General features: G+C 34.2%; 2 protein-coding genes across 4 annotated transcripts in view; one reads left to right on the top strand and one right to left on the bottom strand.

Moving 5' to 3' along the window:
- Positions 1-207: 207 nt before the first annotated feature.
- Positions 208-11418, bottom strand: LOC117121357 (stAR-related lipid transfer protein 7, mitochondrial-like). 2 transcript variants are annotated; one of them, XM_033266525.1, is made up of 7 exons: positions 10825-11418; positions 9859-10010; positions 8804-8961; positions 7057-7239; positions 5399-5483; positions 4779-4909; positions 208-3227 (listed from the first exon to the last, which is right to left on the bottom strand). In XM_033266525.1, the coding sequence occupies exons 1-6, from the start codon at positions 11220-11222 to the stop codon at positions 4782-4784; spliced, it is 1104 nt and encodes a 367-aa protein (XP_033122416.1). In that variant the 5' UTR covers positions 11223-11418; the 3' UTR covers positions 208-3227; positions 4779-4781. The 2 variants fall into 2 exon arrangements, with proteins under 2 accessions (XP_033122416.1, XP_033122415.1); XM_033266524.1 differs by lacking the exon at positions 208-3227 and having other exon boundaries at positions 3984-4909.
- A 230-nt stretch (positions 11419-11648) lies between these two features.
- The window catches only part of LOC117121374 (cilia- and flagella-associated protein 43-like), a 17028-nt gene continuing 2265 nt past the window's right edge, over positions 11649-26411 (top strand). The window contains exons 1-32 of one of the 2 annotated variants that reach the window (XM_033266557.1): positions 11649-11794; positions 12207-12460; positions 12936-13032; positions 13556-13723; positions 14173-14543; positions 15114-15205; positions 15461-15592; positions 15684-15800; positions 16056-16136; positions 16481-16733; positions 16850-17002; positions 17216-17400; positions 17498-17778; positions 18235-18409; positions 18840-18944; positions 19081-19158; positions 19819-19944; positions 20141-20245; positions 20454-20570; positions 20795-20839; positions 21116-21283; positions 21415-21621; positions 21777-21947; positions 22310-22438; positions 22804-22923; positions 23601-23884; positions 24041-24263; positions 24524-24636; positions 24755-24914; positions 25297-25370; positions 25929-26019; positions 26142-26222. In XM_033266557.1, coding sequence (XP_033122448.1) covers positions 11766-11794; positions 12207-12460; positions 12936-13032; positions 13556-13723; positions 14173-14543; positions 15114-15205; positions 15461-15592; positions 15684-15800; positions 16056-16136; positions 16481-16733; positions 16850-17002; positions 17216-17400; positions 17498-17778; positions 18235-18409; positions 18840-18944; positions 19081-19158; positions 19819-19944; positions 20141-20245; positions 20454-20570; positions 20795-20839; positions 21116-21283; positions 21415-21621; positions 21777-21947; positions 22310-22438; positions 22804-22923; positions 23601-23884; positions 24041-24263; positions 24524-24636; positions 24755-24914; positions 25297-25370; positions 25929-26019; positions 26142-26222 — 4785 coding nt within the window. In that variant the 5' untranslated portion in view covers positions 11649-11765. Of the gene's footprint in view, positions 11795-12206; positions 12461-12935; positions 13033-13555; positions 13724-14172; positions 14544-15113; positions 15206-15460; positions 15593-15683; positions 15801-16055; positions 16137-16480; positions 16734-16849; positions 17003-17215; positions 17401-17497; positions 17779-18234; positions 18410-18839; positions 18945-19080; positions 19159-19818; positions 19945-20140; positions 20246-20453; positions 20571-20794; positions 20840-21115; positions 21284-21414; positions 21622-21776; positions 21948-22309; positions 22439-22803; positions 22924-23600; positions 23885-24040; positions 24264-24523; positions 24637-24754; positions 24915-25296; positions 25371-25756; positions 25815-25928; positions 26020-26141; positions 26223-26411 lie in introns of those variants that run through there. The other variant, XM_033266558.1, reaches the window with a different exon arrangement.

The following is a 26411-nucleotide window of genomic DNA, read 5'->3' on the forward strand; positions in this document are numbered from 1 at the left end:
ATTTACCAAGTACATGATTTTTTTAATTTTCATCCACTTAACAAAAGCTACTACTTTCTATCATCACAAAATGTTGCTGATCGAATAAATTTGACCAAAAAAAAAAGCTTGTTGACTTATAATTAACAATTTTAGCATAGTAGTTTTTTATACATTTAAAAAAGAAGAAAAAACACATAAAAATAATAAAAAGACAGAATGTTACACAACTTACCAGTTTAATTTCATTTATTCAATTTATAGAAAACAGAATGAAAGGTTACAAATCGTTTATATTTATAACAGGCATTTAAAATGAAATAAAATAAACTGTTGTAAGTAACAAAAGAAGAGAGATTAGGAAGAAAATAAGATGTTTAATGACTGGGTTACCAAACACAGCAATCAATGTTGAATGTAACATCATCCAGTCATCTAATTATAGATACAGTATATAGATCCATGAAGAGATTAAACTACCTGACATAGCTACCCTGGAACCATTCACAGTAATGTCATTTACTGATCAATACCAAATTTAACATTGTAAGTTAATTTATAATAAAATTCTATTAAATAATAAAATAATTAATATGTAATTAGGTTTATCATGCATTAGGCCTACTTTTTAATATACAACTTACACAGAAATATTTTTTGTGCGATTTAGCTGACTCTTCTGTAATTGGATATTTCTGAAATGCATATTTTTACACCAATAAACGTTTTGGAGACTGTCGGCATTGAGCAAAAATATCAATCATAATATTCTTTGATCCTTGTTTTTCAGGATTTGAAGGTATGCATCTTTTTTGTAGATATTAGAAATATCCATATTTCCATCTGGTAATCATTAATAATAACAAACTATCCTTTGGTAACTTACTAAGAATATCTCTGATGTTATGACATACAGACATAAAAAATAATGTTATTTATATTAATACCGAACAAACAATTCCTATTTCTAATAAATATTTGACCACTTTCCTAAAAAATGTACCTATTTATTTGACATGACACCCTTCCTTTCCAGAAAAAAACATCTACTTTTTTCTCTCTCAAACACAATGTACATTATCCACTTAGAAATTAATAACTCTTCCTCTTACTGATAATAAATATCTGTTCAAACTTTCTGGTGTACATTTGAAATGTCCATTGATGTCCATTTTTTTTATTCTGGAGTTGTCTCTCAGATATTTATTTGTAAATACATTTTTGTGTAACTTGAGATGTATTTTATATGATACTTACATAATTGTAGGAATAGTATTTTTTTTAAAATTTTATCAATAAATATCCCAAAAATGAATGAATACCAAAATTATTCACCAAAATGTTAGTGTATGAACATCCTATAATAGGAGTACATACATACTAGTCAACAGAGTGTACTTTTACAAAATTTTATTATGATATCTAAAACCCCACAATTGACATTATGTCTTTCAAGAATAGACTGTCTCTACTTGTTAACATCATAGAGATATGTGCAATCATTAGCCAGTTACAAAATCAAGACCTTCAGATGTTTATATTTAAATAGGCATAGAAGGATTAATGCAGGCTTCCAAAATTATAACAACAAACATGGAGTGCTTTTCAAAATTTATATAATCATATAAAACAATAGGTGTAGATAAAATTATAGAATAGTCAATTCCAAAATGTTTATAATTATATCAACAAATATTTTTTCATATAAATTCATATCATATAAATATCTGAAGATATTGATTCATATCAATTAAATATAAAACGCATATTATTTCATATTTTCACACCAAATCATATCAGATGATATTAATTCATATTAATTTATATCAATATAATATCAATCCATATTAATACATATTAATTTCTGTCAATACATTCATATCAATATGTATTGATTCATAAATACATCAAGTCATTTACAGGTACATATTTTCAGAAATCATTCCAAAGATATGTGATAGTCTGTATATTCGCTTCATTTTTATGTTTTATATTTTTCTTAAAGCCGCAAATACTGTTATTAAAAGTGAGCAAGCAAAGTCAAGGACTAACTTATTAAGTATTGGAAACACTGCAAGTAGACAGTAAGGACATCGGCACAACAGGTGCACTCCAAGGCAAAAATTTACTCTTATCATTTTTTTTTTATATCTTTATGTCAGGCATTCCATAATGACCATAATACATATCCCTGCATTACATTTCCGAGCAGTTAATAACATCGATTCATCGCTACTGTTTTATATCTTTGGGAATATTTGTTTTAAAGCTCAAATGCATTTGTTAAGAATATTTCAAGATAATTCCGACAGGTTATGTTTCGCAAACAGGTGCTACGTATGCTTCTACAAAAGGTAATTTGTTTTTAGAGAAAATCGAGGAATTTTGTCAGTGCATGTTGATTAAAAGTTTAACTTCTTTCTTGGAAAAAAAATAGTAAAGTTAGTCTTGCAATACAGCACACATCATAAGAATGACACTAACACAGTTCTTTCAAAGTTACTTTTTTGAAAACATGGAATATAGTAACATATTCTAACCATGTTTTAACAAAAAACGAAATATCAACTCAACTATAGATTCCCCTAGTTTTTTGCAGTTTGGCAATATATTTAACTGACAGATTGTTTCAATTATCCCAGAAAAAAACATCACAATAATGAAGAGAGATTTGAAATTTGTAAATTCTAGATTTTGTTGTATTCCTTAAAAACAGAATGATATATTAAATTTAAATTCTAGCCGACAGAATCTTTCACAAGAATGATAAAGAAGTCTTTTCAATTATCCCAGAAAATCATTGCAGAAATTGAACAAGACAATATTGACATTTTAGGTTGTAAAAGATTGACTGTCATTCTGTAGCAAGTGAAGTCTCCGCATACCAATGGACAGCTCAAACTTGCCAACCACGTACTAGATATTGTTAACTGAGCGTTTGTCACCTTAAGTGTCGTTAAAAGCGTTACCACTGTCAGCGACTCTTATTTTTTTCATTATGATTGAGTCATTGATTTGATTCCGAACGTCAAACGATCTCGTAAGATTGCCACGTCTCATTCAAATTGAATAATCAAATGCCGCAGTGCTGTAATGAAGTTCAATCACATACTGAGGCGGGTTTTTAAATTCTTGAGTCGTTTCTACAACGCATCTTTTAAAGATTCATCAGAAACCAACTATCAAATATGTAACCGGCTCTAGCAAAAACCCGCAATGTGTCACGATTTCTAATTTCGCAAAAGCACCTGAAACGTTAGAGAATCCAAATTTTGAACATTTTCATTTATTTGCATTTTTATAAGAAGATATATTGAAGAATATTTCTGCAAAATATCAATCACTAAATCTAACTGAAAAGTATATTAAAATTATTTTTAAAATAAAAATCTTAATAAACTAATGACTTTGGAATCTTTTTTCTCAAAACTTACATGGCTGATATCCAATTAATTAAATAATCATTCATAACTTTGCTAATAATCAACCAATTTCAATCAAATAAACACTGTCTTAAAGATGAACTCATGCAGAATCTAAAACTTCAACAAATGGCTGGTATTGCCAGGGCTTCCAAGAGAAGAAACTGTAACAGGGGCAAGGGTTGGTGTGGGCCCCTAATTATGATCGCAAAGCATGACAAAGACTGCGCCGAAGGCACAAAACTTTTTTTGTGAGGGCCCTGTCAATCTGGAGGGCCCATTATTAGGGGACCCATGCCATTACTGAGGGCCCATTGTAGTAGTTATTATTTTTGAAAAAAAATATTGAAAAAAAATGCTACCTGCAATTTCTATGGGCCCCCTGGTAAGCTTGGGCCCTGGGGATCTTTCCCCCTGCCCCCTCTCATTGGCACTTGGGTATTGCCAGAGCCAGTCACATATAAGGTATACTGTCTGTTTGTCCATTAAAAAAAATCCCATCTTTACACATAAGATGTAGAAACAAACAAACACTGATATTCAGAGTTGAGAGTCATGTTATCAAAAATCAAAAAATCAATGTTATGAATTGTCAGTGATTTAATGCGTTCTTATATTAGGTGCTAAATAAATGTATTTAATTTTCATTTTACTCAACAGAACAGTACTGTACATTGAAAAACTTAATAGAAAAACACGCAAGTACAATTATGTTATGATTACCTAACTGTTTTTACAGGTATGTTCAGTTGGCACATACAAAATTGAGCTTCATTAAGTCGCAAGAAAGCTGTAATTAAGTTGCAACTGCGTTTTGGGGCAAAATGTATTGCAAAATTTTCAAGATGAGCTGCAGTTAATTAAATTGAAAGTCATATCTGTAACTAATTTAGCATTTGCAAGCCAACAGAATTGTAATATTATGTTTAATCACTTATATAAAAAGCCATATTCATAACATTAAAAAGCTGCAAGAGTGTTGCAAGCTGGAGCTATAAATATCTGCAAATACTGCAAGGTGAAATTTCCAACTAGATATGAAACTGCAACTGAGTTTTAGGTTTAATCTAGCTTCAATTGTACAAACCGGAACAGTAAATGTATCTTAATGTTAAAAATATGTGAAAATTGCAACAACGTTACAAGAGAAAGTATGTTACAAGAGAAAGTTAAAAGGGGGTTTCAAAAGAGGATTGCAACAGGATTACAAGAGTGTAAGATTTTAATCTTGGCAGAACTCTGCTTAATTAATTACCAGACTTTCAATTCATCTTTAGTACTGGGCAGTATTTGTATTCGCTGGATGACACACTGTGACTTAACTGCACAGTGTTTCACAAGTCCACCAGTCAAACTGAAGACATCATATTAACTTACAATTTAAGTAGAGTACTGTCCAGGGTTATGATTCTGCTGCTGGTTATCAGAGCTGCTTAAATGCACTATGTTTGATGTGTTAGACAGTTGAAGTGTGGCCTGATGGAGCTTTTCTACATAGTCCGGCACACCTAAAAAACAAGTTTTTCTTAAGGTCTACAACATGATCGATGACACTAAACAGTTGCAATTCATGAGATTGCAAAAAATTGAAAGTATGAGGCAATGTTAATTTGTAGAAGAAAATTAAAAACACAAAAATCCTTGTCTGAATTATGGTTTATAACAAATTAAAACAGATTTATTTATATATTTTCTTCTTGTAATTTTAATTTAATTTCCCTTGAGTGCTACAGATGTTGAATAAAAAGTGCTTGCTTAGTAATCATGTAAAGTGTACAAAAGAAAAAGCACCTCTCAAATTTTTTACAACAATCATTTTGAATTCTCAACTATTGTCATGTTTGCAATTTAAACTCTAGAGGGCAGCATTGAATATTTCCATGAATGCAATGTTGCCTCTCTTTTATGATTTTGATTTTTTTCTCTGGTACAGTTCAGCATGGATTATTAGATAAATTGTTCATGTAATAAGAAAGGAATTATGTGATATTACTGACCTGTGGTTGACATCCAATTGATGCAGCTTGGAGGGAAGTTCGTCCTTGGGTCGTCATGATAGGTCATTATGAAGTCAAATCCATTCTATGAAAAAAATGGAAAACAAATATAACTTTTTAATTATTGATTCGCATAATGGAGTATACAAATATGGTTGGTTCTGTTGGCAGAATGACATAATGAAAGCTGTACACAATAAACAGAATATATAAAGCTAAAATACTCTTGATAATAATGAAATACAGACATACAAAAATTATACTGACTAATATTAACATATACAGTATAAATGATTATTTTCAAATCATCATCTGAAAACCAGATATATGGCTGAAAAATTTATGCAAGAACATATTATTTATAACAAATTTGTCTCAAAATATATATTAAAAAATCAGCAGTGATGTTGGTAGTCAATAAGTGAGACACCTGGATAAACCAACTACAGTAGAACCCCTCAATTACGTACGGCACTGGCCCAGAGCCGTTCTTATTAGTAAAATCGGGGTTGACCCAAATTCCTATATATTTACACTGGTACTACTTACACTGGCATAAACTAGGCCTAGGCTATGCCCACAAGCCTATGCAGCTAAGTCTGAGGAGGCCTAGGCTACAGTAGGCAGTTTCTAAGCATTCCGATCCCACTCTAGGCCCCACACACAAATTTGTTTTTAATCGGACGTTTTTACCTTCTTAAATACCTAGATTTTCCTTATTCAGGGGCACCACTAACTACAGCCTTAACATCGGCGCTGGTTCAAGCGGGCCTAGACACTCCTCGCCCAGGGTTCGGTAATCTCAGATTAGGAATTAATGGAGGTCCAGTGTACACATCTGACTCGTGTGCACTTTTTAAAGAACCCATTGCATCTTTCGGGATGAGTAGGAGGTAACCCTGATAATATGGTTCAGTTTAGCCCATCGTTGTGACATGATGTGTACATGTAGGTACTGAAATCTCCTCTTTTTACGGCCGCCAAAGATACTAGAAATACAAGATAGAGTTCTCCACACAAAAAAAGTGTTCTACACCGTGTTCCACCGAAATGCATGGTGGGAATACGAAAAATGGGACGCCCCCTACAGCTGGACCAAAAAAACGTGTGCCAAACTTTCGTTACCAAGTCGTCGCGTATTTTATTATCAATTCTCAACAAAGATACTAGATATAAAAACAAACTGGAATAGACACCCAGACAGTGACATCGGACACATCTAGATGTGTATAAGAGACAGCATGAATACATAACCTCCTTGGTGGCGGTAGAAATCGTTGCTATTATCCAAATAATACACAAAACAATTCCTCCATTAGTGGAAAAGGAAGGGCGCCTTTTGCGTCTGGATATACTTAGCAACAGAAGGGCGCCCTGTACGTTGGGCACGAAGTATAGGAAACTTGCATGGTTAAAAAGAAGGGCGCCGCCTACGTTGGGCACGACTTCCGCCTCATTTTTACAATGCGAGAACTCTATCTTGTATTTCTAGTATCTTTGACGGCCCCTAAGTAGTCACAGACCACACCCATACGTAATTCAGCACAATGATGCTGCGAGTTATTGGTTATTGTCCTACCTTTTCACTTTATAATGATCATCATGATGATGGCAAGTACGTTTATCTGGGTAAGCATTCATAAAAAATTTATACATACCTCTTCCATACTAAAATGCGGCCTGATGATCATATGAGAATAGTAGTTTGACACCCTGACAATATTTGTGTTTTCAGGTACGTTTGCATGCTCGGTACTCTTATTGAAAATGATGATTAAATTCTTGTCTTTATCAATAAAGTAACGTCTGTGGTACACATAGTCTCTATTGTACATTGGATACTGTAAAGAAAATTTCAAGAAAAAACCCAGAAAATATTAATAGTAATAATGTAAATGTAATAAAAATAATAATGCTGCATAATGCCAGAGGTTTTATGCACTTATACATAAACAGTAAACATAAAAAAGAAAATAAAATTATATACAGTAAAACCCCTATTAGGGAACACCTTCAGGACCAAAAAGTGTCCCCTTAATAGGGCTGTCTCCTGAATAGGAGTTGGCCATAATGTTAAATGATATACTTTCCCTCGTTTTGTGCCAAAAAAAGGTGTCCCCTAAATTGGGGTGTCCCAAAGGAGGGGTTCTGCTGTATCTGTTTCGTTCCACACAAATGCTTGGTGTGGCTAAACCGTGCAGTGTGCTAGCATACGGTCATCATTTTATTTAATTGATTACATTGTAAGATGGGCGCAGGTATTTAGACTGTTGATATCAAGATTCTCAAACGGGACTTTAATGACTGTAGAATGGGTTCACAATGAATATAGTCAGGAAGTATATGTGGCAAAGACAAGCCAAACCAGTCACTCGTCGCAAAAATCCATTTTGAGTTATTAATACAGTGTTAGAGAGTAAAATAATGGCTATAAAATGGTAAAAAAATCATTCAAATCGGATTTCCTTATGAAGTTACAAGCGTTTAACCAAACAGCTGTTTGAAGAATAATACATGAGAAATCAGCCTTCAAAGTTTATGATTTCAGGCAATTCTCATGCAGAAATTATCTTTAAAGCCTTAAAAAGTGTTGTTTTAACATTGAAAATGGGGGAAATAACAGCATAGAATGGTGTGTAAATATATAAAGGTTAGTTTAGTGCAATAAAATAGATTTTTAAAAATTTGACATTCCAGCATGTTTTGGCCATTTTCTCTGAAGCACAATTTGCGACTAGTGACTGGTTTGGCTTGTTTTTGCCACAAACTGTATGTACTGTAGAAGTGTCAGGTACCATTATAATTTGGACATGGAAGCTAGTTGTCATCCCCCAGTGTGTACGATAAGCCTCTCCCACACTGCCCCTGGCTCACGGAAAAATAGGGGGGGGGTGTATTTTTTTGTTCACAAATTTTTAAAAATGATCTTTCTCTTTCTCCATTTTGCACATAAAAGTTGTCTAAATTTGGTGTCTGATGTAAGGTATCGCCATTCTAAGCCTAAATTCATTGTAACATATTGATTATGAGTTATTTTTATTCAGTCTGATGAATACCCCTTGAAAAACAAATAATGAGACAGGCCTAATTGCAAGCATTGCGATTTAATATGTTAATTTTGGTGATAGGGAAAAAAAAACTAAACTTGTTTGCGTCCGCCCTCCATACAATTTTCAGCATTAAAGAGCAAACTATTAATTTTTATAAGCCTAATTGTGCTACGTTGACATTGGTGAATAGTGCCCATTAGCCATCAATGTATTGAAATATGCAAATAATGTGGTTGTGTGTTATGGTTTTACTATTACCTTTGTAAATACACTGGGGAACAATTTTCAACGCACTATATTAAGCAAATGTATTACTAAATATGTATTATTACAGATGAAAGATTAATGAGCTTACTGGATATCTTAGCACCCAGTGAATGATGTCTGAGTTTGGAGATTCTCTGCAGACGAGATTAAGTTTCACAGCCAACTTGTCCCACTTTCGACGGTAGTCAAGATCCCACTGCACCTGGAAGAAGTCTTTAGCTGATATGTCGAAAAAACGACAAAATACTGCAAGAAAAAAAAATTGAATTGGATAAATAAGTTGCTACAAACACTGATCATAGTATTACTATTTATGAAGACGAAAAAATGAAGAAAAGGTGTGAATAAAAATACTCCATGAGACATGTTGTGGCCAAGTTGTAGGAAAAATTAAAGTTATTGGTATTCTCAGGAGCAGCTTAGCTCAGTTGGCTAATCTGGTGGTAGCCGCTGTGTGTGCGCTGAACCGTGGAGATCTCTAGGTCCCTGGTTCAATTCCCATCGCTGCCACTCCTTGTGTTTCAGCTAGGGGGCTGAAATACAAGTTACAATAGCGCACCGTCTTTCGAAAGAGACGTTTAAGCTGTTGGTCCTGTGTGCATTATGGCCAATGTGCATGTTAAAGAACGCAGTACACTCTTCGGAAAAGAGTAGGGGATTGTCTCCCGGTGTACTGCCCAATCACCGCCAGAAGGACCCCACTGGAAATAAGTCTTCTTCTAGACTTTCGTGGGCTATCCTTGGTGTTTACACCGAATCAATCCAATCCACACAGGTACTTAGGTACCGGTATGTATTCTTCAAAATGAGTTGTCCTTCATTGAAATTGGATGTTTCAAGAAATAGTTATTTCCTCTCTTGAATACTATAGCATTTTTGTAATCACAGTCAAATGTTTTCTTATTCCTGAATATGACAAAATAAAGGTTGAAACGTTGAAATGGGCTCCCTCTCATTATTCAGAATGTTCATTCTATGTTGTTTGGGATTATAGTACAGCACTCATTGAGTCAACGTCTTCAATCTAAATTTTTTAAGCAATATTAATGGTAATTTTTTTAACAATAGTCATCTTAAAGATGTACCAATATTCCTCCCACATTTGCAGCAATAGTTTCTTTTTGTGGCAATTAGCTATCTTACATTTGTATTCATATAAATGAGTGTTTCCAAGTTGTTTGCGCCAGGCTTTTAGGTGATCTCTATTGATAACAGTTTCCCAAGTGTTGAACACATCTGGCACAGTGTCAATAGTATTGGCAAAGAAATCTATACCTTCCAGGTCATCTTGGCATCTGTATAAAAATTTAAATGAAATAAGAGTACTTTTAACAATTAAATACAGTTACAGGAGCAAGTTATTATATTGGTTTTTTGGAAGAGCTAATAAGATAGAAATGTTAAAAAAATTAGAATGTTAATTTGTACAACCAAAAAATTATTATTTAGAATGTTCATTTAAATCTTAAAAATTAAAAAAAAAAAAAAAAAAAAAATATCTTACAATTGAAAGAAAAAAATGAATACCAAGACCGGATTCGAACTCACGCCATCCATGTTACGTGCCCTACTAGTGGTAATGGCAGTAATGTACATTCCTTGTTTTTGTTTTGTAGGTGTAGGGGGGAACCCTGGGGTCTAACTTAAAAAAAAACATTTGTTAGAAATCACCTCTAGTTTATATGCACAAAATTTCCTGCACGTCCGTTCAAAACTGGCGACGCTGTACTCTTTTAAAATTTTGGTAACAATAACAACTACTAGAACGGCAGTGAGGCTCTGGGGTTAGTGCCTTCCACAGACCCAAAAATTGGTAGATATATACTGTAAGCCTAGGCCTATACTATATAGAAAATTACGATAAAAACTTTAAAAAATTCAATAAAAATACAGGAACAATGAATATGCATCATATTTTATATGAAGCTATAATCTCTTATTTATATATACAATGTATGGAATTCAAATACTGAATGTTTTAAAGGGGGTTTTGTAACAAAGACATGCAATAAACAATTAAAAAACTGTAGGCCTGTGCCCCTAGGGGAGGCTAGGCCCTAACTGGTTATGATAAAATAAAAATTAAATGCAAGAATTCTTAAAACTCACTGTTTAAAATCATTTTCTGATAATCGGTCATCATGCCAAGCAAAACAAGCACCTCCAAATAAAATATAAAACGGCCTTCGTCTATCTCTACACCAATTGCTACGTTGGAAACTTGATGCTAAATTTTGAATTGCCCTTTCTGAATAAAAATTGTTGTAATGTCTTATTAGTATTTGTTCAATACGTCGAAATTTTTTCATTGCATAAACATTGATTTGTCGAGCCACAAGACGAGGCAATGCAACGGCACATGGCTTTGTCAATAATTTCACTAAATTTGTCCAGGTTAGGAAATTCAGGCTAGGCCTAGGCCTGGATTGGCTGCTCGCCGCCCTCCACTGCAAGGTCACTGCTGCACTAGGCCTACATCGTCGAGGAGTGATTACTTGCCGAAACATGGCTACTGTCCACAAAAACAATTTGATGTATACTTGAAGGTCAGTACAAAATTCAAGTTTCTTTTTATCATTGTTTAACAATCAAGCTATAAAAATGCTAAACATGACAAAACTAGGCATTTCAATTCACATATACAGGTTTTAAAACCATTCTACTTTCCGATAACTTCATTCAAACATGCTCGATGGAAGAAGAGAATAGACGACCGTGCTTTAATCAACTTTTGACCTTTCAAAATTGTGATTACAGGCCTATCTCTTAAAAACCTAAAAAGAAAATATAATATATCAGAATATAAACAATTTATAAACCAAAATAAGCAGATTGCAACTAAGTTTGTTTAATTTGATTATCGAGTCTTTTTTAAATGTTATTTGCAGAAAACAAAACAATTATTTTCAACCCACCACAACCCTGGACTAGCGCATGCGTGATCTTGTACCTTAGCAACATTGACACAAAAACGCCGATAAATATGAGAATAATGTTTTGAGTTTGTGTATTGATTAATGTGGACATTAATTTAACTTTTTTGTAAAACTATGGACGAAATTGGGTCTTTAGATATATCGTAAGTGTACTTGCATGAATTCAATAACCTCCTAGGCCCTCCTAGGCCTATCTGAAGAGGCTAGAGAAAAAGTTAGGCCTCGTCGCCCACTCTCTTTCTCTCTGCTCTGTGCTGTCGAGGCCTGCCCTGCCCGGCCCTCTTTATACGGCCTAGGCTAGGTCTAGGATAGGTACAGGTAGGCTAGATATAGGCCTATACTAACTTAAACTAGGGCTATATAATAGCACAGTTGGGGCCTAGGCCTAGATGGAGAAGCTAGAGGCCTTGGCCCTCTATTTTTTTAATTGCACGGAGGATACCGAAAATATAAAAATAATTTATTCAATGTTGTTAATAATGTAACATTAACAAGGCCAAGTAAGTAGGCGTAGCCTAGACCTAACTAATGTTTTTTCTTACTTATATTTTTTAGCTGGGTGCAAGGTTACAACGGTTCAAATGCCACATTCATCAACCAAACCACAATTTGCTACCCATGTGGTAACTTCATTAAGTTCCTTGACATCAGCTCCAACGATGAAGCTATCCATTCATCTCCCGGTGAGGGTATTGGTGCATTTACTGTATGCGGAACTCAGCATGTTTTAGCCTTTTCAGAAAACTGCCTTAGCCCAAGAATATTTATTTACACTTATCCTTCTCTTACTGAAAAAGTAGTTTGTAAAGGTATGTTTTGCATGACAAGTCCTTATATACACTAATGTTTTATTCAAGTTTTTTTTCTCTCTGTTTTTAGTTATTTATTCATTTTCTTTTTCAATTATGATTCTATATAAAAGAGGCCTTTTAATTTTTTTCCCATAACCTTTTTTATTTTTGTCAATATATATGTCCACAAAAAAAAACCAGAAAATTACAAATTAAAAAAGTAAAATTACAAGTACAAGTAAAATTTTGTTATGCAATGATGTTTTCTCTATACAGTATGTTACTAGTGTTTTATGTATACATAACAATGTGATTATGTTTCATTTATAAATTATGTGATTGTGGAAATAAAAGGCTTGGCAAAAGAAAAAAAAGTTATAACACAAGTCTTTTTACAATTATTCTGATTTGTAATTAATAAAGTATTTAATGAACAGAATGAATATACTATAGTACAGTATTTTATACTTTTGCATTTTTTTTTGTTCTTAAGATGGAGCACAGCTGGAATATTGTGCACTATCAATCTCCAATTCACACCCTTATCTCATCAGTTGTTCAGGAGTTCCCGACTTTTCCATAATGCTATGGTAAGTCTAGAAGATCTATAAAGTCTTGTATGTTATATCATAAAATGTGATAGGAAAATATGTAACAGCAAAATGAAAAACACCCCATTAATATACTGTACTGTAGATACAATAAAGTCACATTATATATTTTATATTTATGTTATAATTTAGAACATTTATAGTATTTTTTCAAATTGTTGATGTCATCTTCCTATTAATTGCATAGGTTAATCTTAATATTTTGTCTCCTTTCTGTAAGTACTAGCAAGCTCTTCTAGAATGAAATATGAAATACAATAAATTTCATTCTGACATCATTTCAAAATTGAATAATCCTGAGCTCTCCTTCCTTGTGATTGGCTAACAGTACGTAGCCTATTTTTGATAGACATGCTCACTGAATATTATGTGTACTGGTTCATATGACTATAACATATCAGAGTGTTGCCTTTTAACCATTAAATGTCACTTAACATTAAAGGATTGTAATGAATTAAATTATTAAATTAATGTCATTTATTATTTTTGTATTGGGATATAGGAATATGAACAGTGGAGAACTCCTGTGTAAGGCAGCTATGGATCTTTTGAGTTGCACCGGTCTGTCATTCAATCCTACTGATTGGCATAAGGTGTGTTGCTTGACGGACGAACAACTGACTGTATGGACCATTCAACAGGCCGATACAAAATACCTCTTGGTACCTAGGTTTGTAAAATTATATAAAAACAGTGTGTCTTTCTTGTCTAAAGTGATTTTGAAATAGAAACAGATTTGCATTTTCCTAATTAATGTCAATGCATGCATAGCAGCATCCTGGTTCTTGCAATGTATAATATTGGGCTGGGAATAAGAACATTTTGATGTCGATCATCCAAAAGTTAGAATGAACTATCACACAAATTAAAAATTAATTTTCAAGAAATGTAAACTTTTTCATTCCAAAATCGTTTAAAATATTGTTTTACATCAATGACTCTTCTCTTTAACTTTTATTATTGATTCATTGTTTATTACACTGTATGTTTCTTGTCACTGTACCAATTTGACTATATTACTGAAAGTGCCTACAGTATAAAGAAAGAATAAATAGTAAATAAATAAATAAATTCTTGGCTGTAAAACTTTTTAATTATTGAGGTCTATTCTTTCATCAGTAAAATCAACTTACCATTTGAAGATGGTAATTCTCTTTCACCTGGAGATGATTTGATTAACAGACCAGGTAGCAAAATAGGTAACCATGACATTATCTTACCACCTGCTGCCATTGCTGGTCTCATTGGTGACATAGCTGATACGTTTGATGGTAACTTTAATGAGAACAAGCGTCAAGTGCAGCCTAGCTCCCACTGCTGGACTCCAAGTGGTGACTTGTATCTTGGCTGTGGAGGTGGCCAACTGTTATTGATCAACACAGAGACGTTTGATGTGAAGATGTTAAACAATGACATAGGGAAGAGGCAGACTGCATTCACTAACAAGCGAACAGAATCATCCATTCTTAAAATGCCTCCTGTCATAGATGGTGAGTGATAAATATTTCAGTTATTAAAGTGAAAAGACGGGAGAGGTCTTTTGAAAATTACAGAACAGGGGGTTCCTTAAGTAGAGAGAGTAGAGGGATGTCTCTAAGGACAGAGGGATTTTATGAATAGCCAATGGGATCCACTGAAAAGCTAGATGGACAGAATTTTTTGAAAAGTCAGAAGGGAAGGTCTCTTAAGAAGCCAAAGTACGCCCCGAAGAAAAAATAATCTAAAATCATAACTTTAAATATTTACAAATATTTCTCCTTTTGACAATTTATTTCATATTTTGTTATTATTGGAGCAGAGGAATAGCTCTGTGGTACAGGTACGTTTAACCTTAAGATGACAGGTTCAACCTGTTTTATTCCCAGATGATTCTCAAAACTCAAGATTATTCACATCCCTAAGCCATTGTTTATAAATAATGACATGCTCCATCTAGTAATATCCAACTTTGTTATTGTAAGATGAAATTGATATAATAAACATTCTACATGTCTCAATTCACTATGTTATTGAATCATTTTTAAAATTATAAATTTTATTAAAATTTTCGTCTTCTACAGAGTCAGCATCGGATGATGGTAGACAGCGTCTTGGAGATGGTGTATTTAGCTGTATGGCCCTACACAGAGATGGTCTGTACATTGGAGGGGAGGTAATTATATTAGTCAATTTCTTTGAGTAATAATAATATATAATATAAGTGGACTTATACTTTAGTAGTTAAGAAAGTGAAACTGGGGTATAGTGGGTAAAGTACTCACCTTCAGATCTCAGGGTCCTGGGTTCAAATCCTGCAAATGCTAAGCTGATGTCTAAATACAACTCCACTCATTAAGCCTTATTACAAGACTTAGTTAATAGAACATTACAATAAGGTGGTAACTAAAATTATTTTTTGTTTCTAAAGGATGGTATTCTACGCTGCCTAGATGTTACTGGAAATGTTGTGCAAGTATCGGACAGCTGCCCTATTGACAGTCCAATCACCTCCCTCAACTGGTCTCCTAATTATGCAAAGTTGGCAATTGGAAGTTCAAAGGTTACATAACAGTTCATTTATTGCTACATAGTAATTTTATAATACCTTAATAAACCGAAATGTGCTGGAAATACATTTTTCTTTAATACAGGGCTCCCTCAACTTGTATGACTCTAGTAATTCTGGTACAACAGACCTTGTACTGGACACACACTTTGGAAACTTTGTTGGCCTAGACATGTTAAATCCAGGAGTGCAGCATTGTGTGGTTAGTAGTAGTTTTATTTTTGAATTTTTAAAAACCTCTTAATATTGTCTCACCGATTTCAATGTGCCATTAAGAATTAGATAATACAGTAAATGTCATTTGTTGTTGTTTTAATGTAGATAATCTTTATTATATATAATGTATTTTTCATTAAGAATTAGATAATACTGTAAATGTCATTTGTTGTTGTTTTAATGTAGATGATATTCATTATATATAATGTATTGAATATCTTGGTGGTTTTTTTTTTTTCAGACTGTACGTGAAGATGGTGAATTACAAATCTGGAGTGTTGAAGACCATCAACTGGTAGGCAGTCTCCCATTGGCTGTCCAGGTAAGATGTTATCCAAAGCCAGGTGCCAGTCAACTAATAGAACTTTCTGGAGTGTCAATCAAACTTAACAACTGACCAATCATAATACGACCAGGAATTTGTGTGTGCCATACAAACACATGTGTTGTCCCAAAAAGCACATGTTTGCGAATATTTTTACACTGTCATTTTCTGGGACTTTAGCAACAATATCCAAGGGCGGAGCTTAGCAGAGATGTCCATTGTTTACACTATTCTTAACTATGAAAGTTTTAGAAGGAGTAAATTTATAATTTTCATAAGGTTGTGTTTTCCTATCTAAATTTTTACACACTAATTTTTCTGCATTTATCTCCTGTTTGTAGTGCTGCAGTTTGGCTAGTAGTCCCTCGTCTCATTCTGTAGCTGTTGGCACACTCTCTGGCCATATCTACGTGATTGAAGTGACAAATATGGATAATCCACGCATTGTCCAGCGCCTTCGAGTCCACCAGCATGCTGTCATGCATATTACGTACGATACAGAGGGTCGATATCTATTCAGTGGCTCCGATGACGGCCATGTCTATGTTATTGATGCTAGACCATCAAATAAATTCCAAGTGCTAGCACAAACAGGTACTGTGTGTCTGTGGATTATAATTTTTGTTGCTATCTTTTCTTTTTCTAATATTTTATTTTCTTGCTAATACATAAGTTTTGACTTCATCACATAAATTTCTGCTTTTCTATAGCAATTGACGGCCACATTGAGAGTGTTTCAACACACACGGCCGAGAAGCACGGCAGTGTTAGAGTAGTAGTGACTTATACTGCCCTAGATGCTGATATCAACATCGGAGCAACCAAGATCACACAGTTTGACGTGCCCTCTGACCTGAATGATAGTAAGTCACTTACCTAAAACATTGCTTTTTTGTAAGCAAAATTATTTTTATGATTCTAATTTAAGAAATTTTTCAAATTTAAACTTTCTTTTTGTACATCTGCTCATTTATTTATTTTGTTTGGCAACTCGTCAAAAGTGCATGAGATATTTTAAGTTTATCTAATAATATTTTATGCATACCTGTATAAATTGTACATATGCTTTATTTCAGATGTCAGTAAATATTGTACAAGTCTGAAGATGGATCTTGTTGAAGACAGCATAAATAAGCTCAACTTTAACCTGAATGAATCCAGCCATGGGGGCGCTGTTACAGCTGATAGGAAATTCTTTACGCTTCCACATTATTCTAAACAGCTTCATGAAATCCGCATCCCTGAGGAAGCGCCTAAAAAGGTATGTATACACGTCTCATCTGCAAAAGTGTGCCCCGACTTATATCTGAAACCCCAGAAATGTATATGTCATTAAATTTGTCTCTGATTCTTTTCAGGCCAACAACAAAGCATCTTACTTGCAACCACAGAAAATGTGTCCGAACCATGAACTTGCTGGAGGGGTGGTCACCATGTCCCCTCACCATCAATGGGTTGCAAGTGGAGGCAGTGATGGTCAAGTGCATGTGAGAGAGTTGAGCCAACTGGACCGCAGAGTCTCAGTGCATGCACACAGCTTCCATAGCGGAGGTGTTAGCCGCATGTGTTTCTCAAGAGATGGCATGTACCTGCTTACATGTGGGGTTGGTGATGGTGTTCTGACCTGTTACTCCTGGAAGTAAGTTAACACCTGTTGTACCTAGAAGTAGGTAAACACCTGTTCAGCGTATTGTTATCTCAGAATTACTTTTAAAAAGCATTTCTGGATCTATATAAATTATAATCCGAAAAGACAGATACCCGCGAATTGACCTACATTGACCTTAAAAGCCACACATGCACTGCATGCCATCAGTTGTGCTTTGATATAATAAGCCAATAACAGGATTGGAGAGATATGCATGTAAGGCTGGAATTTTAATATTTGCACCCTCACTTCACTGTAGACATTGGAAAATGTTCAATATACTGATTATGTTTACTTGCAACATATAAAGAACACTGTGGCTCACTATCCCATATACATGTGTGGTGGAAACATTAAGTTTTGTCATTTTGTAGTCTGGTTTAAAATGTATATAATGACAATGATTTTATTAATCTTGTCTATTTTTCTTTTTAAAAAATTGTCCAGCTTCAGTGCTACAGGTAAAGGTAAGGTAACTTCAGCTATTGAGTCAGCACGCTCACATAAAACCGCCCTGCATGCTATCTGCAAGAGAGAAGATGACATAATGTTTGCGATACCTGATTGGTCACCTCTTGATGCTGTATCTAGGGAGGCTACAAGTGATACAATTGGCCATCAGGTAATAAAATTCTTCAAAAATTTAACATGCCACTGCAAAACAAGGATGTTTGAATATCCAATGTAATCGTGTTTATTTATGCTTTCAAATGCACCTATCATGCACTTTTTGGGGTCATTATGCCAAAAAATAGCTTTGTGTTGCAAATCCAAAATGGTTGACCAATCCAAAATATCATAAATTTAGGGTTGACTTTTTTCCAAATAATATTTTTTCACTACAGGAGCCCAAGATACTTGTATGGCCATTTTTCAATCTTTAAATAATAAATGTGATACCGTAATTTTAGTGCTGTGTTTACCATTTTACCAACCAAAATTCTAGCAAGTAGCTAAACCAATATGAATGCTGATCAACTGACCCTGATATCTAAATGCCACTGCGCTTTTCTTATAGCCCTATGATAATATGTGTATGTTGTAATTCGCAGCCAAAATCACCAAGGACCCTAGCGATGGAGGCAGACCAAATCTATGTCACACCCACACCAACACCCAAGGGAGATCCAACATGGATGGAATTAAAAATATTGGAGGTACAGTACTTATATTGTTTAAGTAACTCTTCAACATTATTTGCCTTAGTTATTTTTTGTGTTTGCTGTATCAGGTTATAAGGATGAAATTTTTATTTGTCTGAGATATTTTGAGAATCTAATAATTGTTCAACAGGCAATTCGAGAGGAAGATAAAGAATTCACTGAACAGAAGAAGAATTTAAGAACAGAAATTAGGGATTTGAGAAGAAAGGTATGTCTACCCTTTTATTCATTCAGACTGTGATACTAATTTCCATAAAAATTATAATTAATATTACATTGATATTATTAATAATGATAATTATGCTTTGTTTAAGAGAATCATTTAAGCCTTCAACCTGTTTATTCAAACATATATTTATTAATTAATTGCTTATCAAAATTTGGACTGGTACACCAGATACCGGTAATAAATGGCAATGGTCCAGCTTATTTGGAGGATTATTTTATTCTTATCAGAAATATGCACAGCATTAGTACACAAGCGAGTGAGGTGTCCATGATTATTACAAGATATAAAACTCTCATCAGCAAGATTACTTTTAAAATCATGGGCTGCAGAATGCAATAAACTTTTGGTTGCTACTGAGAAAACTGCTAGTAAATTAAATTTAAATGTATTGCTAAGAGTAATCTGTTAAGTAGTGTCTTTAATGAGTAATAAATTATAGAAGACCTGTAATTATAATTTTATCATGTTGAAAAACATTTGTATTTTTTTTGCCAAATGTTATGTGTGAGGACCACAATGGAATTAAGTTTAAATTGTTTGTTTTATCCTTGGAATTCTGCTTTATCACGTTTTTGTATTGTTCCAAATAAACGCAATCAATCAATCAACTGATAAAATATAATTAATGTATAATCCCAGATTCAAAGCATGATGAAGGAGAATGATGTGTTACCTGAGATTGAGCGTTTGGAGAGGCACGAGTTCAACCTCGACACTGAGGATCAATCCAGACTTCAAGCTGAAGGAGATAGTCAAGTACAGCAGGTAACATCATATTAACTATCATGTAATTAACAGTTAAGGCACATGCTTTAAAGTCCCAGGGTGCTAGGTTCAAACCCAGCAAAACCTTGAGCCATTTATTGTAACAGCTTTTTAAATTCTTTGGGGTAGCACTACACATTCTTATGCTCTGACTTAGGATACTTTTTAATGTTATATTTTTTCTTTTTTTTTTCAGGTGCGTGAAGAAATTGACTTTGGAAACCTTGCAAAGAATTATCTCCAAGAAATGATCAAGAATGAATGCTGGGATAGCATGTGTGTCAAAGGTCGATGTACCAAGGTAAATATATTTTATCATTGACCTGTGCTTAGTTACTTTTACGTAAATAAACAAATGAAAAAAGGAACAAGTGAATGATTAATTAAGAAATGTATCAAGGGTACAGCTTACTCTTTGTGAGAATTATTATTATTTATTGTTTATGTCTTTTTTGAATGTATTTTGATGTTAAAAAGAAATGAAATAAACTAATTGTAATCTTGTCTAGGCCTTCCACTCCAATCTCGAAGTAAGCAATTACCCAATGCGCCAACGAACAAAGGAGGAGAAAGCGGAGCTTGCATTTGTTACCAAACTCAGGCAAATAGAGATTGCCGAGATAACGGTCAGTCCATTACCTTGAGAAAACACTTTGGGAAAATGCACAAAATTATACCACTTACTGTAGGACTTAGCTCAGTTTTTTAGAGCAATCAAATGGTAATCTAAGGTCTTCAGTTCAAATCCATTTTGGAAAAATATATTTTTATCAAAAAAAAAACACTTTTCATATTGATATTTAAAAAGTTTTAGTGTTGATTTAATTCATTAATTTGTTGAATCTTTTAGGCAAGGAAAGAGATAACAGAGGCACAGTCTAAACAGTCTAATAAGGTAACATTTTCAATGTTAAGCTTTCTTTAGTCTTTTTAATTTTCAGTAATACAAATTTTTATTCAATGAATTTTTTTTATGATAGCGATCATTAATAATCATTCCATTATTACCACAGCTGATGTTAAGTATTGGATAGGTATTTCATATGAAAATTACAGTTGCACAATATATATTTTGGCCTTATTGTTATTGCTATTATTATTATTATTATTATTATTATAGAATGGCCAATGAGATGCTTTTTAGAACAGTTCTTTTATTGTTTTTTATTAGACTGAACCTGAGGAAGGGGATGATGAGTCTGTTGAAGGGGATGGCGTGGAGCAGCCCTCTATGACCGGTAGCCTAGGGGCAGAGTATGGTGGTGGTAGTGATTACTTCTACAGTCAGTTTGAACTGCACACCAGACAGCAAGAGCGTAATCAGATTATATTGCTCCAGGTTCGTTGACTTACTACTTTCAAACAAATTGTTAATTCTCATGTTCACATCATAATTCCATCCCTTTAAAAATGTAAAAATCCTGAGCTCTTCTGTGATTGGCATAACATATTCCTGTATGTTCTTCATAGGATGCTGTTTATCGGATTAAAGTAGCTTTCAACAGCGAGTTTGATGAAGTTTACCGACAAAAGGAACAAGAAATTGCACGCATCGAGGAACGTAACACCCGTATTTCCAAGATCCTCAAAGATCTTAACTCGACTGAAGAATTGTGGAAGCCAGAAATGGATGAAGACGAAAAACCAGAAAAGTTATTGATAGTAGAAGACAAGGAGGTAAATATCTGATTTAAATATCCTTTTATTATTTGTTTATACAGTATATTAAAAAAATGGCAAAAAAAAAAGTATTTAAAAAAAGATAAAATGTAACATTAGAATCATAACTGACTGTAAACACAAATATTTTCCATATTGAATTTTTGATGCAGGTCAAGGTTAAGAAGTTTGTCACCCCAGAACAACAAGCAAAGTTGGATGAAGAAGCAAAGGTAGAAGAACAGCGCCGCCTCTTGGAGAAAGGAGATAATGACCTGCAGCGGGGTCGTGATATGATGATGGGGGGAGTATTGGAAGTCAAGAAGGAGGACGAATTAAAGAAGGTAGGCCTCTTTGAAGTCCGCATTACAGTTTACCTTTATATAGAAATTCAGCAACTATCGGAAGCGGTTTGGCGCAGCAGGAATAGTTTGGTTTCCCAACCTCGAGGTTGGGGTTTCAATCCCTCCCTGTGCATTTTGCTTGTGTCCTTGAGCAAGGCACTTTATCTGCATTGCTTCTCTCCACCCAGGAGTATAAATGGGTACCTAGTGGGGTTGCCTGCTTCTGCACCAGTATGACACACTCAAGCATGTGGACCCAATTACCAGGGAAATAACAAAATAAGCAACTATAAATAACTTTATTATTACTATTATTATCATTATTATGTCCTGATTTTGTTTGTTTACCTTTGATTTTTTAGGATGTTCCCCAACCAACATTCATTGTTAACAAACCTCAAGAGGAATGGTCGGAAGATGAGCTGAAAATAGCAAAGGAGTATGAGAGGAAGGTGAAGGAACTAAATGAAGAAAGAGAAAAGTATAAGAAGGTCAGTATTTTTTAAAATTCTCATCCAGAGTGTCTAGATACTTATAGGATAATATAGCACTACTTACTAAGTCTTGATGTGAATGAGGTTTTAGGGGATGGAATTCTCTTTAGTTGTGAAAGTTTCAGGATTTAAACTCAGAATGTAGTGGAGATGCAGCTTGGTGGTTAAGATGCTTACCTTCCTATTTATCCCAGAGACCTAGACAAAGCTGGAAAGTTCGCCCTCTATAAATACATTTTTTAAAAAAGACCTAAGGATTCTTTTATTAAAAGCTTGCCTCTCTCTGTCATGTTAACCCATCAATCTGGTTTTGTAATATTTTATGTTGTTCATTAGTCTCCTACAATTACTTCTTACTGCAGACCCTTGAAGCAGAGTTGAAGAAGCTGCAGACCATCATTAGTGACACTACTTCAAACTTTGATGACAAACTGGTGGATCTCTTCCTTAAGAAGATCAAGGTGGAAATGGTCATTTTCCAGGTATAGGAAGCTGTTATTCAAAATTTATGCAAAATTTGGTGACATACCCAGTGATAGAAGAGAGTAGAGAGTGGAGAGGAGATGGGTGCTGGAGTGAAAAAGAAATTGTGATGGGGAAGGAAGAAAAGAGAAGTGGAAGGGAGGGGAAAGAAATGGTGTTTAGAAGCGAAAGAAGAAGTAAATAAGAGGAGAAGATACAAATATTGCTGCAGAAGGAAAAGATACAGGTGCTGCTGGATGAGAAGAAGAAAATGGAGGTGAAAAGGAAAAGAAAAATGGGTAGAGGTGCTAAAAAAGGAAGATGAGATGGGTAATGAAAGTGAGAGAAAAAATAGTGGTGGGAAGGGTAAAAGAAAGTGAGTGTTAGGGAGAAGGAGAAAATTGTGCAAGAAGGGAAAGAGGAGATGGATGCTGGGAAGAAGAAAAGAAAATGATTCCTAGAGGGAGAGAAGATTAGTGATGGTGAGGGTGAAATGAGACAGATGGCAAATAATAAGTAGAGGAACTCAGCACATAGCAGTTGGTGAAATATTAGTTTTTGTCTCTTTTGTTTCTTTATACTTAAATGCCATTAATGAGTAACATACCATTTCTACACTTTTGTTTCTCATCAAGGATGACACTGTATCTATAAATACATGATGTCTAACTATTCCTTCAATGTTTTATTTTTTCAGGAAGAGCTTAAGATTTTGCGCTTGAATTTCTCGCTCTTGATCGAGGAAGAACTGAGCACAAGACAGGAGGAACTTCTCCGTCAGCTTGAGGATATTAAAGCCAGGAAGAGCGTCACCGTCCAAGCTGTTGGCCTGGCAAAAAATAAAGTGGAGGAATATCGGGATACGTATGACATACGTGTTGCCGAAGACAAGGTCATGGATAAGAACTTCCGTAGAGAATTCAATGACGTCAATGCACTAATTGTGGATCAACTTTACAAGTTCTATCGTAGAAGACCAAGGTATATATTTATTCATCTGTTATCACTTTGAGGGTGAACATTAAGAATATAGTGTTATAACATTTAAACTATATTAACAGAGGAATAAGGAACTTTATCCAAAAGGCATATTGTTGTTAATTACCTACAGAATTATTCAGATTATTTTTATTGCAGAGGGCACAGACGTATTCACCATGCAGATTCACAAGCAAGTTGCGTCAATAACAATCCATACGGAGAGAGACCTCTATCTGCACGTCAACCAGGAACCCTTGACATCATCCTCAAGCAATTGGATGAGTTCGATGACCCATCCCACATGCCAGAGGAAGTTGAGCCTTCCGTATGGAGACGTATGTGTGCTGCACGGAGGTTAAAGGTTAAGAGTGAACACGAGGTAAGTAATTATCTCCCTATCTTATTCCTAAATAATTGGTTTACTGGTACTGTATTAGTGAAAAACAGCTAAAAAGGTACAGACTATTTGTATTAAGGCAAAAACATAGGCTTTCTACAGTGGACACAAGGGTATAAGCCTATTTATTTTCACCATAAAGCTAACCCTACATCTGTCATTTTTATAGTCACATTGTCTGACAAAATTTGTACAATTACAAATGGGCTATCAATTCTTATAAGTTAGGGATTTTCCTTTAGGTTAAAGCTCAAGCCCTGACGCTGGCCGACATGAATGCTTTCCTACAGCTACGACAAGATGAAGACGAGAAGCTCAAAAGAGAGATGGATGATACAATGGATGAGCTAAATCAGTAAGTAATAAATTATACATAATAATTTTTTTTTCCATTACATCTTTACTGCAGAAAAACCCTACCTTTTTGTTTCAAAATGAAAAGATTTTTTGTTTGCATTGATAAATTTGTTTAGGTTGCGAGAGACAAGCATGCGATTTAACTGTAACCTTGAAGTTCAGTTCCTGTTAAAACAAGGACAGGTTGAAATTGACAGCGGCAAGTTCATTCCCAATTACTGTGACAGCATCCTCATCCATCGTGGTGTTGTGGAGGATCTCAATGGTACCATTCGGGTATGTCTTTCAATTAACGTGTTACTCAAATTTCCGAAGTTGGCTTTGGTTTCATAGCACATGCCATTTTAATTCGGATTTTAGGTTGATTTTAGGAATAAAGAGAAACTAAATGCGACTCCAAGATGAGTTACTTGTTGGATAGGGAGTGCACTGTATGTTGGCTAGAATACTGACTAGGCTCCCTATAGGTTAGGTGTCAGCGACACATACAATATATCAGAAGTCGCCAGTTCAAACTTTTAATTAGGTTAATATTTAATTTCTTTTTTATTAACATAATTTTAGTAACATTTATTTGCTGAAAAACTAGGTGATGCCACTTAAAAATAGATTTTAAAAATCAGATATTTTACATTCTGTTTAATGTTTTGATTAACAGCAATTAGGAGAGCAAAAAATTGCAGCAATGACAGAGAGTAAGGACTTCAGAAAAGGAATCCATATTCTTGAGTGGTAAGCATTCATAATCAGCCTTGGTAGTAGCAGACCCAGGATATTGTTGCTGGGGTGATGTGAGCAGCAACCATGGACATACAGGAATCTAAGAGGGCCCTTCTGTACAGTACAAAGTACAATTATGTAATCCTACACACGTTTTTAATCTCTGTTATTTGATCAAGCTTGCTATAAAATTTAAATACTCTTTATTTCTCTTCAATTAAAGGTTGAATAAATTAATGTAAATAATTTATGTTCAGTTACTTTTATAAGCACCAAAGCTTTTACCTTTGATTGGTCAATACTTTAAAGGTAGTTACCATTGTAACTCCCTTTTTTGTAACTTGTAACCCTTGCCATGTGTTGTCACTATTGCAACCCCTTGCCATGTTTTTTTACAGGGAGCACAAAAAGATGGTGATGCAAATACAATATCTAAATTAATATAATATCTTATGTTCAGTTACTATTAAGAACTAAAGATTTCGATTCTGATTTTTAGTCAATGCTGTAACAGGAGCTACCATTGTAACTCCCTTTGTTGTATAACCCCTTACCATGTTTTTTTTACAGGGAGCACAAAAAGATGGTGATGCAAATCCAAGATCTACTAAACAAGGCAAAAGACATTCAAATGTTGAAAGTTTCTCGCCAAATACAAGATGTGAGTAGAAACAATTATCATCGTTCTTGGAAGAAATTTAAATTACTATTCTTGTAATAATTATATAATTATTGAATAGAAATCTATGGAATTTGATAATAATCAGAATTTGTTTTTTCTAGTTTCTACACAATGAAGACCATGAGGCTAAGAAGCAGCAAGAAATAAGCACATTGGAGCAAACACTGGAAAACCAAAGAGCAGTAAGCACCAATTTGTATTGATTGTTTATTTTATGTTCAGTGGCAGATTCAAGGGGGCCTCGTCAGACTGCCCCCCCCCCAATTTTTCAAAATTAAATTAAACCTGAGAAAGAGAATAAAAATATACCGTATTCAAATTTTAATTCTGAGAGTGCCATTTCCAGCCATCTAGGTGCCATAACCATACAT

The sequence above is a fragment of the Anneissia japonica genome, unplaced genomic scaffold (assembly GCF_011630105.1).
Source record: "Anneissia japonica isolate Jap-2015-1 unplaced genomic scaffold, ASM1163010v1 scaffold21_len1647178_cov195, whole genome shotgun sequence".
In the NCBI taxonomy this organism is placed as follows: Eukaryota; Metazoa; Echinodermata; class Crinoidea; order Comatulida; family Comatulidae; genus Anneissia; species Anneissia japonica.

What these genes read in the sequence shown, in the direction of transcription:
- LOC117121357 (XM_033266525.1), bottom strand. Translation starts at nt 11,222, where the DNA reads ATGTTTCGGCAAGTAATCACTCCTCGACGATGTAGGCCTAGTGCAGCA. An exon ending in TCAGAAAATGATTTTAAACA is followed by an intron (nt 10,011 to 10,824) that starts GTGAGTTTTAAG and finishes ATTTTTATACAG; the next exon opens with ATGCCAAGATGACCTGGAAG. An exon ending in CGCATTTTAGTATGGAAGAG is followed by an intron (nt 5,484 to 7,056) that starts GTATGTATAAAT and finishes TTTTTTTCATAG; the next exon opens with AATGGATTTGACTTCATAAT.